This window comes from Cydia splendana, chromosome 13 (genome assembly GCF_910591565.1).
Source record: "Cydia splendana chromosome 13, ilCydSple1.2, whole genome shotgun sequence".
Taxonomy (NCBI): Eukaryota; Metazoa; Arthropoda; class Insecta; order Lepidoptera; family Tortricidae; genus Cydia; species Cydia splendana.
This window is the reverse complement of record NC_085972.1, coordinates 19478499-19495189: the sequence shown is the minus strand read 5'-3', so window position 1 is coordinate 19495189 and position 16691 is coordinate 19478499. Positions and strand designations below refer to the sequence as shown.

Here is a 16691-nt window from a genome sequence, read left to right as displayed (position 1 = left end):
TTCTGCCTTTCCGAGCCGGTGTGGTGAAAAATATATGTTTTGCTTACTAAAAATATACCAGTATACCAGCATTACCAGCCCGTGGCTTCCAAGAATAGGTTTTACTCTATTTATCAAACCGATTAATTTCCCTTACAATTCAATTTATATTCCCAAAATCCCGTTGCCCTAAAAATCCGCAGTCAATCCGTCAAAAAAGCTTCGCCAATTTAACAAAAACATTTCAATTGTCAACAGATTCGAGCTGCTAAACTCACGTATCAGAAATCCATTAAACTTGGGTGAAAATAAATTGTAGACGTAGAAATAGACAATAGAAATAGAAGTATTTTAAGTCGTAAACACAAACATGCATGAGATAATTTACATAACAGCATATTTTAAACACACCCACAAATTCAAATTAGCCGTGCGTTTTAGCGCTGTAAAGACTATAAAGTGATTTAAAAATACCAGCTTTAACACATTCACTGCGTTACGGGAAGCATTTGGCCGGATTTGACTTTCCGCCGGTGCGGCAGCTATCTGCGCTTGTCTTACCCCGGTGCGGCGGTGGTTTTTCTATGTTCCCGTGTGAGTAAGAGAAAGATGACTATACTCCCGATATTCTTACTTCAAGTATATTCTATTTCAAAAGAAAAAATGTACGGGAAGTATTTTTGCGTAACGCACTGAAATGTATTTTTTTTTCTCTGACGCGGCACGGGTACTATTTGTCCGTACTCCATCACCCCGTACCGCACCGAAAGGTGGGTACGCAGCGCTCAGATTGGTCATAGTGCTGCGCATTGTTCACGCTTCCGCGTCGATACGACATTTTATTAATGCGACAATTCAAGACTATAACATCTATATTGAAAATTACCTACTCTAAAAGTCCGACCCCTGTTTATAATTAACTTTTATTCATATATATGGTACAAAAATATGCCCAAAAACAACTTAAAATTACAATTTTAAACTAAATACAAAACTATTCTAAAATAAAACTAAACTAAACTGTTTATAATTATATGAGGATGAATAGTATTTGTTTTGATTACGTACAGACACGATGACGATAATAAATATTTTGTCGATTATAAAAGTCGTTATCGATTTTTTTGTATCCCATCACTAGTGTTATATACGGCCTGTGCGGCAAGGGAAGTATATTCCCGTAAAATTAAGGGTTTTGAAAAACGCCTATATCTTTTTTAATTTTATATAGATCCGCGGGCGACGGCAGTTGTATATACACAAAGATATAGTCTATTGATCAGAATTACTTTTATTTCAAATTGATTACATTCCAGGTCTGTAGGGATGCAACAAAATCTTGAAAAATTTCATATTCCTTCATATTTTCTTAGTTATATTTCATTTTATTGTAATAGATATTATAATAAATAAATAAATATTATAGGACAATTTTACACAGATCGACCTAGTCAAACAGTAAGCTCAATAAGGCTTGTGTTGTGGGTACTAGACGACGATATATATAATATACACACATATATAAATACTTATATACATAGAAAACATCCATAACTCAGGAACAAATATTTGTGATGAACACACCAATAAATGCCCTTACCGGGATTCGAACCCGGGACCTCCTGCTTCGTAGGCAGGGTCACTACCGACTAGGCTTGGAGGCCGTTACAATATTTAAAAATTACATAACGGCAGTGTTACGGCATAATTTTATAAAGCAAGTTTCACTTGTCCTCTCACTTTTTAAACATCAAATTAAATTGCATGCGTCAAACTGGGACATGGTTATCATTTACCTATTTTCCGGGGCTAGCTCTTAGTCTATTGGCTTTATATAAATTGGGTCGTCTAGACTCTAGATTACATTCCAGAAATAAATTACGGTGATCGAACTTTAAAGGAATTTTGTAATTAAATCTGTGTTACATGCTCTAGTTGATATAAGATGTTCCAGTTTGTTTACATTACATACAATCTCCAATGGTGGAAAAGTAAATCACCAACAATTTTATTATTATAATTCGATGATAAAATATTGATGAAACAGCCTTTGAAGTTTTTTTCTTGTTTTTGAAATATAAGTAGCTGTATATGTTAAGCAAATCCAAAATCAAAATTAGAAATAAATTTATACCATTTCAAATCAGACCATTAAGACTTAACTTGTAACTATAAATGGATTGCTTACTTGTATCGGGCGCCAAATCGTTGTCGACCTCATGTCCCGTTATATTCACGAAGTATGCACTCTTGTTGTCTCCCTTCGGCCTCAATACCTCCACCAGTTCCACGTAGTCAAGCTTTCTACTTCTATTCCTTCCTTCTAAACTGTTATCACTTAAACCATCCTTAACGCTCCGGTTATAAACATCCGTTTCGTTTAACTTTGTTGAAATTAGAAATTCAAATCTTGGCATGTCTTCAACTAACTCTGACGCTGGTCTGAAAAGTATATCTGTCAGCGTTTCGTCTCTATCAGTCTCAGAGTCTATTATATCTTGCATCAAAGAACTTGATATGTTTAGCTGTTTTTCAAACCCTGGAGCATCATCTTTCTTAATTTCTAGCACGGTATCTTTTTCTTTCATATTCTTCTTTGATAACGCTTCGTCTCTATCTTGCTCAGCGTTAACAATTTCTTCCATATCAGTGTTTGAATTTCTATTTGTTTCTTCAACTGTTTGATCTGCGTGACCATCATTATCGGTAGCTACTATTAGTGTATCTGAATTAGGTTCTACAGGTAGAATAAAAGTATCATTATTATTTATATAGACATCTGTAGTGTTGTCAGAATATGGTCTAGCATGTACTATGTCTGCTGTTAGTAGTGCGTTTAGAAGGAAGAACATTAGTTTTAGTTTTACGTTCGTCATTTTGCTTCTCACTTCATCGTTGGTTGTTTAACGCCGGTCCGCTTCCATAATTGCGTTGAAGTCTGGAACAAGAGGAACTATTAACTATGCGGCAACGAGGTTAAGGAGAGGACGCCCCCGCACTTTAGCAGTTTGTCAAAAGTTTAGAGCAAGGATAAAAGGCTCGAAGTTGGGTAAAGGTGAGTTGAATAACGATGAACATTAAGCAACTTTCTAGTAATATATAAGTTTGACGGACTTGTTAATAACTTAAAATTCCAGACTGAAAAATATATAAGTAAAATCAAAGACAAATTTGGCAAAGGTCAACATAAAATAGCTACTTTTAAATCAACCCAGTAATTTAGAGGTAGTAAAAATAGTTTCATGATCACTGTACTGTCTCAGAGAAATTGCCTTCAACAAACATGTAGAAAAAATTAACCATCCGACTTTGTTTCGAGATTCTACAGTATGGTAATCTTCAAAATAGAGTGTACAAGTTCTTAAAGCATCAGTATCGACTATCGTACATTCATCTGCTACGGTAACTACTTTATCATTCGGGCTGTATGCTCGTTTGCAAGTGGTATGAAGTTCCAACTATTTTAAATAAGTGAGCAATATTTGCCAAATTTGCGTGAGTAGTAACCTTTATCAATTTTATAAAGTCTGGGATTTAAATATTTATTCTAACTTTGCTAAAACCTTGAACAGCGAAAACGGTCTCGGTGGAAAAATGAACGCTGTTCTTTATTTTTATTAACATCATAATAAATTGCTATTTCAATTTTTATATTACAGGCTATCTCCTTTTTGCTTCTTATTTAATATCTTTCACAAAGACACTTTTATTAACAAATTTATATCAGCAAAATTTTCGTTCAGTTTTATAAGAAGTGATACAGCTGAACAGAAAATTTGTGAATCAGAATTTTATCTCCAATTTTTAACATCGTGATTAGTAGGTACCTAAGTGGAGTTAGACCAAGATAACTCTGCAGCGATTTTGATAGCAGAGACTGTGCAAGTCTTATTTAAACGTCATGATCTCATAGAAGCCTGCCGTTTAAAATTACACTTGCACAATCTGTGCTGACAAAATTGTTGCAAAGTTATCTTGGTCTTTTAATTCAAAATATTATTTTTTGCACCACAAACGAAACACATTCAGAAACTGATGTAAGGTAAACGTACTGGTGCTCGACGCGGTCCCAGTACATGTCATCTTGAAACGTCATTGTCAATAGAGGTGACACTGACAGCAAGGTGTCATCTATTGGGCATTAGCATGTCGAGCACTAGTACGTTTACCTTACATTGTAAATAAAGGAAGGTAGGTAGTTAGCAGGCGGTCTAAAAATACTAACAACTAATGACAGCTTTCTATTACTTTTAATGCGTCTTCTTTATAACAGCACTCCTCTAGATATTATATAAGAGAATGTTTGCCGTTGATGTATTATTATGTGCGTAACCATCAGCTGTCTTATCAACCAAATGAAATAAATAAATAAATAAATATAAATAAATATTAGGGGACATCTTACACAGATCAAACCTAGCCCCAAACTAAGCAAAGCTTGTACTATGGGTACTAGGCGACGATATACATACTTGTATAGATAAATACATACTTATATACATAGAAAACAACCATGACTCAGGAACAAATGTTAGTGTTCATCACACAAATAAATGCCCTTACTGGGATTCGAACCCAGGGCCATCGGCTTAGCAGACAGGGTCACTATCCACTAGGCCAGACCGGTCGTCGATATAAAAGTCTTTGCATAGTACTTGTGCACTTACTCGGACGTACTCTCTGGCAAACTACGCTACATTTAAATTTAAAAGACAATCCCCTGAGCAAACGACGTTGTCTGTGGCCCAAGACACAATTGTGCCAACATTACGTAACTCGACTCTTGGGGGGACACGATTGCGCAAATTGAATTTGAGTTTTTATTGTCAGCTCTTTCCGCGCTGGCTTCATCTTATTTGTCTATGGCGAGCTAACATTGCGTTTTACTGTGGTAAATCTAGGTTTTTCATGTTAGAGTTAGACCAAGAAAAGTCTGCAGTGATTTTGATAGCCCACGCAGTGCAAGTTTCATTTTAAACCTGAACTTCTATGAAATTAACACTTGCATTGCGTGGGCTATCAAAATCGCTGCAGACTTTTCATGGTCTAACTCTACTTGCACAGATGTTAATTATCTCTATTGGGTTAATTAATTTTACAAGCTTTTATTTAACTTGCAATGTTTTTGTTCGGGTCAAATCTTACAAGATTTAATTTATGGCATGTTTTATTTCGCAAATAATATTCAATTCACGTAGCAAGAATTGTTGAAAATGTGTTAAAATAACCTCAACAAGGCATAATATTATTAACAATTAATTTTGCAGATTTCATCAATTTTAACTTTCTGAGGGTCTTTTCCAAACTCATTATTTTGCCCTAACATTGTAACCTTATTTAGCCCTAACTTTTTCATGCACCAACTTCCCTAGAAACTTCCTACACTATTTGACCTCGTTTAGCCGTTAAACTAACTTTACAGCATGAAGTTTCACCTCAAGCCGGAAGCGGTTATCTTGCTGTAATTCTGGCTTGTACAATGGGATAATTCAGTTAGAGTCTGTGCGGAAAGAGAAGAGTCGTAGAATGTATTGGGCCTCATATAATCCACGACTCTTCTCTTTCCGTACAGACTATATATTATACTGCAAACTGTAAAAGTTTGCAACCTTTACAGGCTTTTTTTGATCAGTGACTGGCTAGTCACTTTATTTGAATTTAGAATCTGATCTCGCTGTCAGATGGAACGGGGTGCGGATCGGCATTCCTAAAGAGGCAAAGAGAATTAAATCACTACCTACTTACGTGTAAAGAGGCAGCCATCAAAGCTAGCCGAATATTATTGTAATTTAGCTGAAATATATGAAAAGAAGATCACCGATCAACGAAGTGTATTTAATCACATTCCACATCCTCCCTGCTAGGTCGTATCCCTTTACAAAACATACTAGAATTTTATTATTATTACTTACTGAATATGTTTGTAGAAGTCAGTGAGCTTGAAAAAGGATCTATTAAAGATGATTAATTAAAATTAAAAATGTTTATTTGTTAATAATACAGTCAAGGTATTAAATGTCGACACGAATAGTGGCAAAAATATTATGTACACGGTACTTTAATTTATGGGCAAAAAGGTGGTGTACCTAAGTAGGTAGGTATACATATTTTTCGCACTTTATCTGTGCCAATCCATACTAATATTATAAATGCGAAATTGGGTCTGTCTGTCTGTCTGTCTGTTACCTCTTCACGCTTAAACCGCTGAACCGATTTAGTTGAAATTTGGCATAGAGATATTTTGAGTCACGGGGAAGGACATAGGATAGTTTTTATGTCGCGCGGGAATCAAGAGAGTGAAAAGGGGGGATGGAATTGAGAGAGTTAAATTGCCTGATCACTGATTGAAACTTATGCTCAAATTAAATTATTGCTATTACACTTTATTCAGGCGCTACGCTTACACTAGCTGCTGTTACTGATTCCACGCAGACGAAGTCGCGGGCAAAAGCTAGTATTTTAATATCTTGACTGTACTTTTTTAACAGATATAATATTGTTCCTACTGACCTTATTAAAAATTGACTTGTATAATGAAGCCTAGAAGCGGCGCAGTGAAGTGGCCGCGGGCGGTCCTAGAGAGCTCTTCGCTCTATTAATGTTTCTGGCTTAGCCTTGGAACTCAAGAAGAGCTGCGAGCACAGCTAGTTTTTTTTCACCACACCAGCTCGAAAAGGCTTACTTTGCACTGTAACCGGCTAGCTAGAGCGGTAAATGAAAACTAGGTTCTTTATAGTAAATAATATAATATGAAAATATGTACAATAAAATAAACTAATTTCTGTCAGTACTTGAATCTAAACCAATAAAATATCGTCACTGGCCTTAACGTTCTTGAATCCCATTCTTTGTCGAACCGTACGATCAACTTAGGCCGCGGGTGCGGGAATCAGCTTTGGCAACGCAGGCTCAGCGAGGTCCGTGGGTAAAGAAAAGCTTCAGCAGCAAACGTCCAAACAATAAGCAGCAACAGTAATAAGTAGCTCTTCAATTTAAAGGTAGAAGGAAGGGCTGGAACAATCGTACGTTCTTAGACTTGTAGTCGAAACCTAACCCAAGCCTTATTCCGTTACGAGAACCAGTGACGTACATTTCGTACAAATAAGACTTGGATTAGGTTTAATTTCAACATAAACCTAAACTTAATGCTATATATACAATTATACAAACTTTACCTGCATTAGTAGCAGCCCTAGTATTAAACTTTATCACTAATTATAACCATACAGTCGCATTAAAATAATAATTACAGAATTGTGCTATATCCGACAACATTTCCAAAGGAAAATTTTACGAAGAAAAAACAAAAGACGGCGAAACCCTTAGTTTTTTATTTCCAACCGGCCAGTGCGCGCGGTGGCTGTACATGCAGGTTTGCCATGTTACAGCACTACAAAAACTAATATCAAAGTTGCATTTTATTCACATGTGAGGTAAAGTAATCAAATGCAAATTTTGAGTCGTTTTCTTATGTTTGCTAGTAGAATTGACATTTACTTAAATGATGATTTTGGATGATAAATATTTAATACCATTCATTTGGATTTGATTTAGTTTGATTTTGTTTGATATTTTACATTTTATATTTGCTTCGGGTTGGTGTGGTGAAAAATTTTGTGTTTCACTCAAATAACTATTACTGTCACCGTCACTGTTTTGTCATGTGCATGTAATTTATTAAAGAGCTACGTGTTAACATATTTCAGTACACAAACGGGTCTACCGCGATATAATAATGCGCGCGTAAAAATAATGATATTATATCGCGGTAGACCCGTTCGTGTAATTAAATATGTGTACAAAACGCGAGAGTTTAAAAGTGTTATACATGTTAACATATTTAGAAATAAAATAATCAAACACTGACTGAAAATAGCTACTACAGTGTAAGATTTCTTTGTGATAATATAAAAAAGTCTTATTGATTTTTAAAATGTACAATTCTCAACCAAAATGGTACTTGTTGTCGGTTGTCAATAAGGAGCTATTTCCATATACATTATATTTGAAATCAACCTTATCGACAACCGACAAAGTGGCTCCTTTTGGTCGAAAACGTTACAAATGGTAACGATGCACGTGAATCCTTAGCTTAATTTCTTTAATAAAGTTAGTAGCAAATTTCGTCGCAGATGAAAGCGCCTAATTCAGTTTTTCCCGTCTGTTTGAACGTGCCTAATTAGCGTAAAACGAAGTTATTCAGATCTGCAAACCGGAATTACTACAGTGGAGCGCTTTTCTAAATGTTCGTGGATTTAAAGCTTTTTACAGTGAATATATGAGTTTACAAAAAAAAACACATTGGATTTATGGTAAAAATATTAAGAGGAGTTTTTTTTATAAACTTTTCTATACTTGGGTACTTAAATATACTCAAACTCACCCACTTCGTCAGTAGAAAAAGGCGCGAAAATATATTTTCTATAACGCTTACATTTTTTATATTTGCCGCCATTTTCTACTGACAAAGTGTGTGTGCCAGAGTATATCAACAGATTTTTTAGTCTGATACGATTCGCCCTGTGATTCGCCTTGGTCTACCCTGTACGCCGATAAAAAAAAATATGCCAACAATTTTATTGCAGCTCCCTCATCAATACACGAGTGCAAGCGGGATAGCCTTATATTGATATCTCGCTCGTACACCTTATAAAACAAATTCTTCCGCCGCGTCTCTCTGTTTGTGTGATTGTTTGTATATTCGCGATAAACTCAAAAACTACTGAACGGATTTTCATGCGGTTTTCACCTATCAATAGAGTGATTCTTGAGGAAGGTTTAAGTGTATAATTTGTTAACCCATGCGAAGCCGGGGCGGGTCGCTAGTATCGTATATATCGTAGTGTCAATATAAATTGATATTCACAAGCTATCGGTGACCACGTTCGAGCACGTGCGAATGCCGCAGCCAATAATTTGTACCACGAATTGCAAACGATACCTTATGCATTTCAATTTCAATGCACCACATTTGGTATCCGGGACTAGATATATTAGAGAAAATGTATATTAGAAGGTAAATTATTAAAATAAACTAACCTTATTTAATACAAAAAAAAACTATAGTAACCTGAAATATTTATAATTCTATTTAATATTTGGACGCATGCTTTCGACATAAAGCCTGACCAGTAATATATGATCATTGTCAAGAGGGCGCTGTTATTTTCATGTCTAGGGTGACAGTACAGTTTAGTATGAAAAAATTAGTTCCAGTGAAAATCCGCAACATGGCGCGTGATATATTCATGGTCAGGCTTTAATAGCCTATTTATTAATTCTATATATGTCACAGGTATTATATCTGTTATGCATAATTGCAGACAGCAGACTTGCATCAAAGTTTCTCAGTCCTAATTAAATTAATGAGTAGGTATTTATTATCTGATAAGATTTTTTTTTTTAACTCTCTTAAACGTATCCTCAACCCTGTTCCAGCTGTTGTCGCTCAGCTATCAACTAGCTGTGATAAGAAGCTTAGCTCATCGCTCAAGAACTCCAGTCGAGGGGTTAACGAACGTGCTTATCGCCTCCCGAGATAGCCAAGATGCCGGGCATTCGATACCTATTTACCGTAAAATCTGCGTACAGATGTAGTGCATATTTATTTTCCATCGTATTTTCACGGAAACGTACGAACGTGTCTTGCTATTTCTGTCAGTCTCGGTACAAAAACTACTGAGGGTAACTGCAGTAGCATGACAAACACGTATCTATTATTACATACACGTTTAATAGCCAAGACCCAAGATGGATAGTCGATGCCTACGGTAAAATGCGCCTACTTTGCTCCCCACCCTTGATAAAGTTACTTGATTTAAGCTAAGCTCAGGATGATGATGAAAAACACGGTGTGTATGAAATGTTGTAATATGTGGCTTTCCAGCAGAGAAGGGTCGTTATGCTTCATATGCATGGATAATGGAAAGCCCCCATATAGAGTTCACATCTTACGACTTTAGGTCTCATGTAACTATATTTACAGTACATATGGTGCTACTTTACCGCCCTAGGGCGGGATTGGGATTAAGGACAATACGTGCCTATGTCAAAAATTTAAAGACAATACGTGCTTATGTCAAGAATTTAAAGACAATACGTGCCTATGTCAAAAATTTAAAGACAATACGTGCCTATGTCAAAAATTTAAAGACAATACGTGCCTATGTCAAAAATTTAAAGACAATACGTGCCTATGTCAAAAATTTAAAGACAATACGTGCCTATGTCAAAAATTTAAAGACAATACGTGCCTATGTCAAAAATTTTAAGGGCCATAATTATGTACTGTAAAACATTGTACAATACACGTGCGAAAAGGTAATTCGCAACTCGTGTCGATTTCAAAACACTCCCTTCGGTCGTGTTTTAATTTATCGCCACTCATTGCGAATATCCTCTTTTTCGCACTTGTATCGTAATGTACTATTGTAACGCGAAATGAGACAGTTGAGTAGTAACAGTAAGCTATATGGAACGTTTCAGGAGATCAATCGAATTACAGAGAGCCAATTCACGTTGGAGCACACGTTAGGTTCAATCATTTCAAAATGGCTGGTTCGCCGCAGTGGTAACGTTCGACAGCCTGGTAGGTAACATGAAACTTATAAATTATAATGTTACAATACAATACGAATATTATTTATTGCTCACCAAAAACAATTGAAACATACATTAAGCAATGAGGAATATTTATTTAGTTCTTGGCGCATTGATGCCATGAAAGGAACTAGAAAGTATAGTACCGTAAACTCGGGTTACTTTGACCCAATGGAGGGTAACTTTGACCCACATGAAAACCTAATTTAAAAGGGTCTAATAAAAAAACATAAAAACGTCAAAGGTTAACTAAAACCAACCCCATGGCATATTTCCATAATTATAGTGCAATAATATGACCTGAACCGGTAAATCTCAATGGCCAAAGTTACCCTCCAGGGCTAAAGTAACCCGACTTTACGGTATTCAAAAACTCTAGATCGCCTGTTAGAGAAACCAGAGAATGTATGTACCTATAGTGAGCTGCAAAAGTGCATAGCCACTTGATGAATGAATTCCATTCATAAAGTGGGTATGCACATTTACAGCTGTGTATAGTTGACGAAATATAATTTTCACCGATCTCTCGAACAAATTGTATCTCGAATCAGTGCTAGTTATATTTCGTCAACTATTTCTATAAATTATCCCCATGACTTGAGTACCTCCTTTTTTAAATTTATTAAATAGTAGTACAAAGGGTCCATGATGATAATCGCTGACAAAAAACGCCAATCGTAACTTAAATAGTGTATTGAAAAGTCACGTGACTTTTCGCAGCGACTGTCATCCTGATTAATTGACAAGTACGATTGTCATTTTGGCTAGGCACCCAGTAGTAAGCTGACAGTGGCAAAGCATTTCCAATCTAGCTGTAATGGGGGGTGAAATGCGACTATTCGTATACGACGCCATTTTGCACGTCGCGTCGGTGAGATAAACGTGAGAGCTTAAACTTAAACGATCCTGATGCTGTCCTAAATAAAATAAAAGACAGACACCGAGATAGAGTTATAGGTTTAGAAGTAAAATCTAAATCTTAATAAAAAATATGATTAAACAGTGTATTTTTAGGGTTCCGTACCCAAAGGGTAAAAACGGGACCCTATTACTCCACTGTCCGTCTGTCCGTCTGTCCGTCTGTCCGTCTATCCGTCTGTCAGTCTGTCTGTCTGTCTGTCTGTCTGTCCGTATGTCCGTCTGTCTGTCATCAGGATGTATCTCATGAACCGTGATACCTAGACAGTTGAAATTTTCACAGATGATGTATTTCTGTTGCCGCTATAACAACAAATACTAACAAGTACGGAACCCTCGTTGGGCGAGTCCGACTCGCACTTGACCGGTTTTTTAATAACGTTTACACCTTCGAGCAACACGGAAGGGAGGCGGCATTCGCACTATTTCCCCTCTGCCGAGGTACAAGATTAGCGCGTCAATCTAATCTAGCGCGGGTAATAAAACTAGTTGCACTTGGATTTTTCACTAGACCGAGTCCAGACGCGCGCGTGAACACTGCTGCACAAAAATGCCTGTTTGCTCGGTTTTTTGTTATAAAAAGAGGTCGGGTACATCAAATTTACAAAAAGAAAGTGTTACATTTCACATGTAATATTTTTTTTTACATATCATACGGTTAATTACATTCAAACACAATTATTATATTTTAGTCTCATGTAATTGTTGGATTTATCGATTTTGCTCGCTCAGTACAAATTGCGGATCGGTCGAGCGACAAATCCGACTTCTCATCTCTCAGAATACAATAACATACTTCAACGAAAATGTGTTAATGTGCGTGTTGTGATACTTGTCACTCTTCCGTACACAAAAAGAGATCGAGGTTTGCAAGATTTTGTCTTTGACGTGTGTCATTTTTTGTGTCGTCATTACAGATTGGATTTTGTATGTAAGTGTGTGAGAATGAGAAGTACGACTGTGTGTACCTTTCCCCCGCGAAAAATGGCAGAAAGATTTGTACGGTGAGTAGGGCTTGCAATTCGAATATTCGAATATTCGAATTTGTCGAATATTCGACCTGTTTTGATATTCGAATATTCGGCCGCTCAGGTTTCGAATATTCGAATATTATTTATTAGTATAAAAAATCTATTTCATCCGCTGTAGTTACAGTTTCTGTGTATTTTCTGGGTATTTACAGTGAATGAGGAACGATAGGTACCCAAATACGAAGGAAATAATATTTTTACTGTATTCCTCTCGATAGACTTCGTGAGTATAGTGAAACTTAACTCAATTTGAAAGAAAACGAAATCAAAAAGTATGTTATTTTTACGGTGCGTAAGTTTTAAGTTATAAAGGGTCATTCTGTTTATTCAGTGCAAGCGTGCGTTAAGCGATTTTTTGAAGACTAAACCTTGCCCGCACTTATCGCAATTCTCAAATTTGATCATACCAAACCTGCCCAACTAGGTAATCTAACTATGCACCTTTAGCTAACGAATAGTCCACCCAGTAGTCAACTAACTTTTTCCCTTAAATATTCCAATATTATATAATTAAGTCGACCTTTAGGAATAAAAACTTGCCAAAACAAACAAAGTCAATAAAGATTCAAAATACAATGGAATTAGGTACAGGCTTCTGAGTGACTACAAGTTAATTTAAATCAAAAAATAATTACCTACTAAAAAAAATATCTTACATACCTAGGTGTTTGGATGGTTAAAGTTATATTATTTCACGCAACGACGCATTTATAATAAAAGTTTTATCTAGAAATATTGAATACGTCTTATTTTGGCGTTTTACTTGTTTTTATAAATGTGGGCATCTCATAGTAGGATGATAAAATCTAGTTAATTTCTGCAAAATATCATTAGTTTTAGCAATATGTGAAAAAAGCTTTTGAATAAAACGATAATAAACCGATTTCTCGTTCTTTTTCTTATTTTTTATAATATTCGAATATTCGAATATGTCGTCAGAAAAAGTCGAATATTCGAATACCTGAAAGTTTCGAATATTTGCAAGCCCTAACGGTGAGATATCGCTTGGGCCCCTCCCTTCCGATGTGTCGGAAGCCGGTGTTGCTCGAAGGTCGAAGGTTTACACCATTGCCACGTCCTCTATATCAAACGAAAAAAATAGTCGCTTGTGGTGAGTAAAAATATCAAAGCAAAACTTAAATGCTAGTCGACATTGGACATAATAGGCGACGTCATCAAACTATGCTATCTAAGCAAACTTTTGCTAAAAATAAGCTTCAAAGTTTAATACTAAAGTTAAATTTCTAACAAATGGATTCTGTATCAATAAGCGCTCGTATAAGCGATGTCAGTCAGGTACAATTTTGTACTTTCAAATTGCATGCCTTGTCATTTTAATTTTGAACCTTAAAACACAGAGTCACGGTCGATAATACGTCAGCTAGTCAAAGGACTTGAGCTCTTTTGTTTGATCGGGCGATTTGTCAACGTCATTGGCTCATTTTTCTACTCTTTATTTATGGAGTGACACCCGTTTTCGAACGTCGATGCTTTCATATTGCAGCACAACCAAGGTTTTAATATTATTCACGAAGGTATTAAAGCTTGACCAGGGATATATGATCACGCGCCATGTTGTGGAATTTCACTGTAACTAATTTGTTCATACTATACTGAACTCTGTCATCCTATACATGAGAATAACAGCGCCCTCTTGATAATGATCATATATTACTGGTCAGGCTTTTAGTTAATATTTATTAAGTACTAGACGGGCCCGCAGCTCCGCTCGCGTAAATGAAATAAAGAGTTCGTCTTATGTTTAGTTAAATACCGACATTATTATGTATTCAACCCTGCCATGGTTTAAAACTGTGATAGGGATTTCTTATTTGTAGCCGTCATTTGGATAACTCAATTCGCAAATTTGTCAAAAAATGATGTGATTTGATAAAAGGCAAGATTGTATTTTTTCATCTACACGTATTTATTTAAAACTTGTTTCAAGATAAAATTATTATTTGTTCTTATAAGCCTAGTTGCAAAAACGTTCATTAGATTAATTTTCGCCTTAAGACGAATATGGACGACCACCGCCCTTAAATCGCCTTTTCATACAAACATAGGTAGTCTAGTCCTCTCGGTCTTGCGATAGCTCTCGCCAGTCGCCATGGTCTTGGTTGAGCAGGTCTCGAGCAACTACGTCGTTTCAGCGGTACCTAGGACGTCCACTCGGGCGTCTCCCATTTTGTTATCCCAAGTACCTGCGCTCTCTTCACGGCACGATCCTCTCCCATTCTCTCTAAGTGTCCGAGCCACCACTGAATTTAGCCGCTTTTGTCTCTCAATATTTCGCCACTATATCGGACCACATCCTTATTTCTATGGCAACAAAATTATATTACGATATTTGGCCGACTGCTGACTGTACATTTGCTTATTTTTATCAGGTCGCTCAATAACATCTGAACATGCACTTTAATCTACCTACATAACTTTACTATCAACTTTGTATTTTTGGCCCATCTCAGCATTCTTAGCCCGTTCCCCGGACGAATGGCAATGTTTGCCGAAGCCGTGAAAGTCAATCTGAATAATATAACTCAAAAATAAATTTAAAACAACAAAATACAAATTGATAATAATAATATAGTAATTACCTTGATTGATAAGAATGATAAGTCATATATGACATAAATCACTCGTATGGGCTCTATAGACTAAGGTTGAGGTTGGAAGCACTTTTTATTTTAAGATATGTCAGTGTCAAAAGTGACGAAACGTCACATTTGACACTGACATATCTAATCAATATTGTATCTAGCCGTAATATTTGACGTATCCTAAAGTTCCGTCAGTTAAATCAGGCCGTAACACCAATGACCTTTTATTTATGTAGACGTGTGACGTTCATAGTTGACAAAACTAAAATTTGATCCAACGATTTTGACAACTTGACAGGTTGGCGTCACCCATACGACTAACTAAATATAGGTTCCGGAACCTATATTTGATGGCTCACGATCGTGCGCCTGGTACCATATCTACCTCTTTTTACTTACATCCATGCGTAACACTGGTGAAATTTCTTTGAAAAAGAGGAATGCAAAAAAGAAGTTTGAGTCCCTCGTTACACACAAAGTTTCAGGCTAGTATTTCTCGCTACGCTCACGTTTTGGAAACTTCTACGTCGCTCTGGGTACAAAACGGCAATCTTAACAAAATATTGCTTTTTATTCTTTTAATCACTTATTAATGCAGTTTTTTCCGTATCGCCCCCATATTTATAAACACTATATAGGTATGTCTCGTCCGCTGTTGCGAGCATACTTGCTAAGTATTCGCAAAGTTTTAGCATTACAAAAAGCCCCAATGCGCCCGCCGGCGATTGACCGAGATACGATGTGCCTCAAGCCTGTTCAATACTACGAGCGAAAAAATAAAATCTAGAAGCATTTCAGAACAGTGTCGCTTAGAGCGGTTTCACACTACGTCCGATCCGAATCCGATCCGAACCCGTCAAAATATGGTCCGTAGTCGCCGTAGAACTATTTCTATGGTAAGTTACGCACCGCACACGTTGAATGACGGAAAGAAATCGGATGACGGAGATCGGATCTAGTGCGTAACTTACCATAGAAATAGTTCTACGGCTACTACGGACCATATTTTGACGGGTTCGGATCGGATTCGGATCGGACGTAGTGCGAAACCGCTCTTATAAGCACTAACGCTAAAATGCCGATTTTCAACTGTTAAACTCAATGGTTTAGCTTAATTGCTTAACAGCTTAATGCAATTTTATACAATTGTGATATAATAGAGAGCTTTTCATTCGAGTTTATATTTGTTTATATTTTTTCCTCAAGGCTCAAATGGGACTGAGCCGGTCACGCCTACCGCATGCATCCGGAGAGGTGGGCTAGCTTAGCCACCAAGTGGATGCCGATAGAGGGACGTGGACGCGGCAGGCCCAGACGGAGATGGCGAGATGACCTGGACAGCTTCCTGAACAACTGGCCGGAGAAAACACCAAATCGGGAGTCGTGGAAAGTAAGGGGAAAGGCCTTTGCCCAGCAGTGGGACACTCAAATAGGCTAGGAAATAAAAAAATGTTTTTTCCTTTGGGTATGTTATATATATACTATTTTATACCACCCTGGTTGTAACAAGCATACAATCCGTCTAATAGTAAGTGATTAATATAGCCTAAGGACGTTCGCA

General features: G+C 36.6%; 1 protein-coding gene across 2 annotated transcripts in view; it reads right to left on the bottom strand.

Moving 5' to 3' along the window:
- LOC134796283 (uncharacterized) overlaps positions 1 to 16691 on the bottom strand; it is a 96045-nt gene that overhangs the window by 52112 nt on the left and 27242 nt on the right. For both annotated transcript variants that reach the window (XM_063768341.1, XM_063768342.1), the window contains exon 2: positions 2168 to 2917. In XM_063768341.1, coding sequence (XP_063624411.1) covers positions 2168 to 2855 — 688 coding nt within the window. In that variant the 5' untranslated portion in view covers positions 2856 to 2917. The remainder of the gene's footprint in view (positions 1 to 2167; positions 2918 to 16691) is intronic.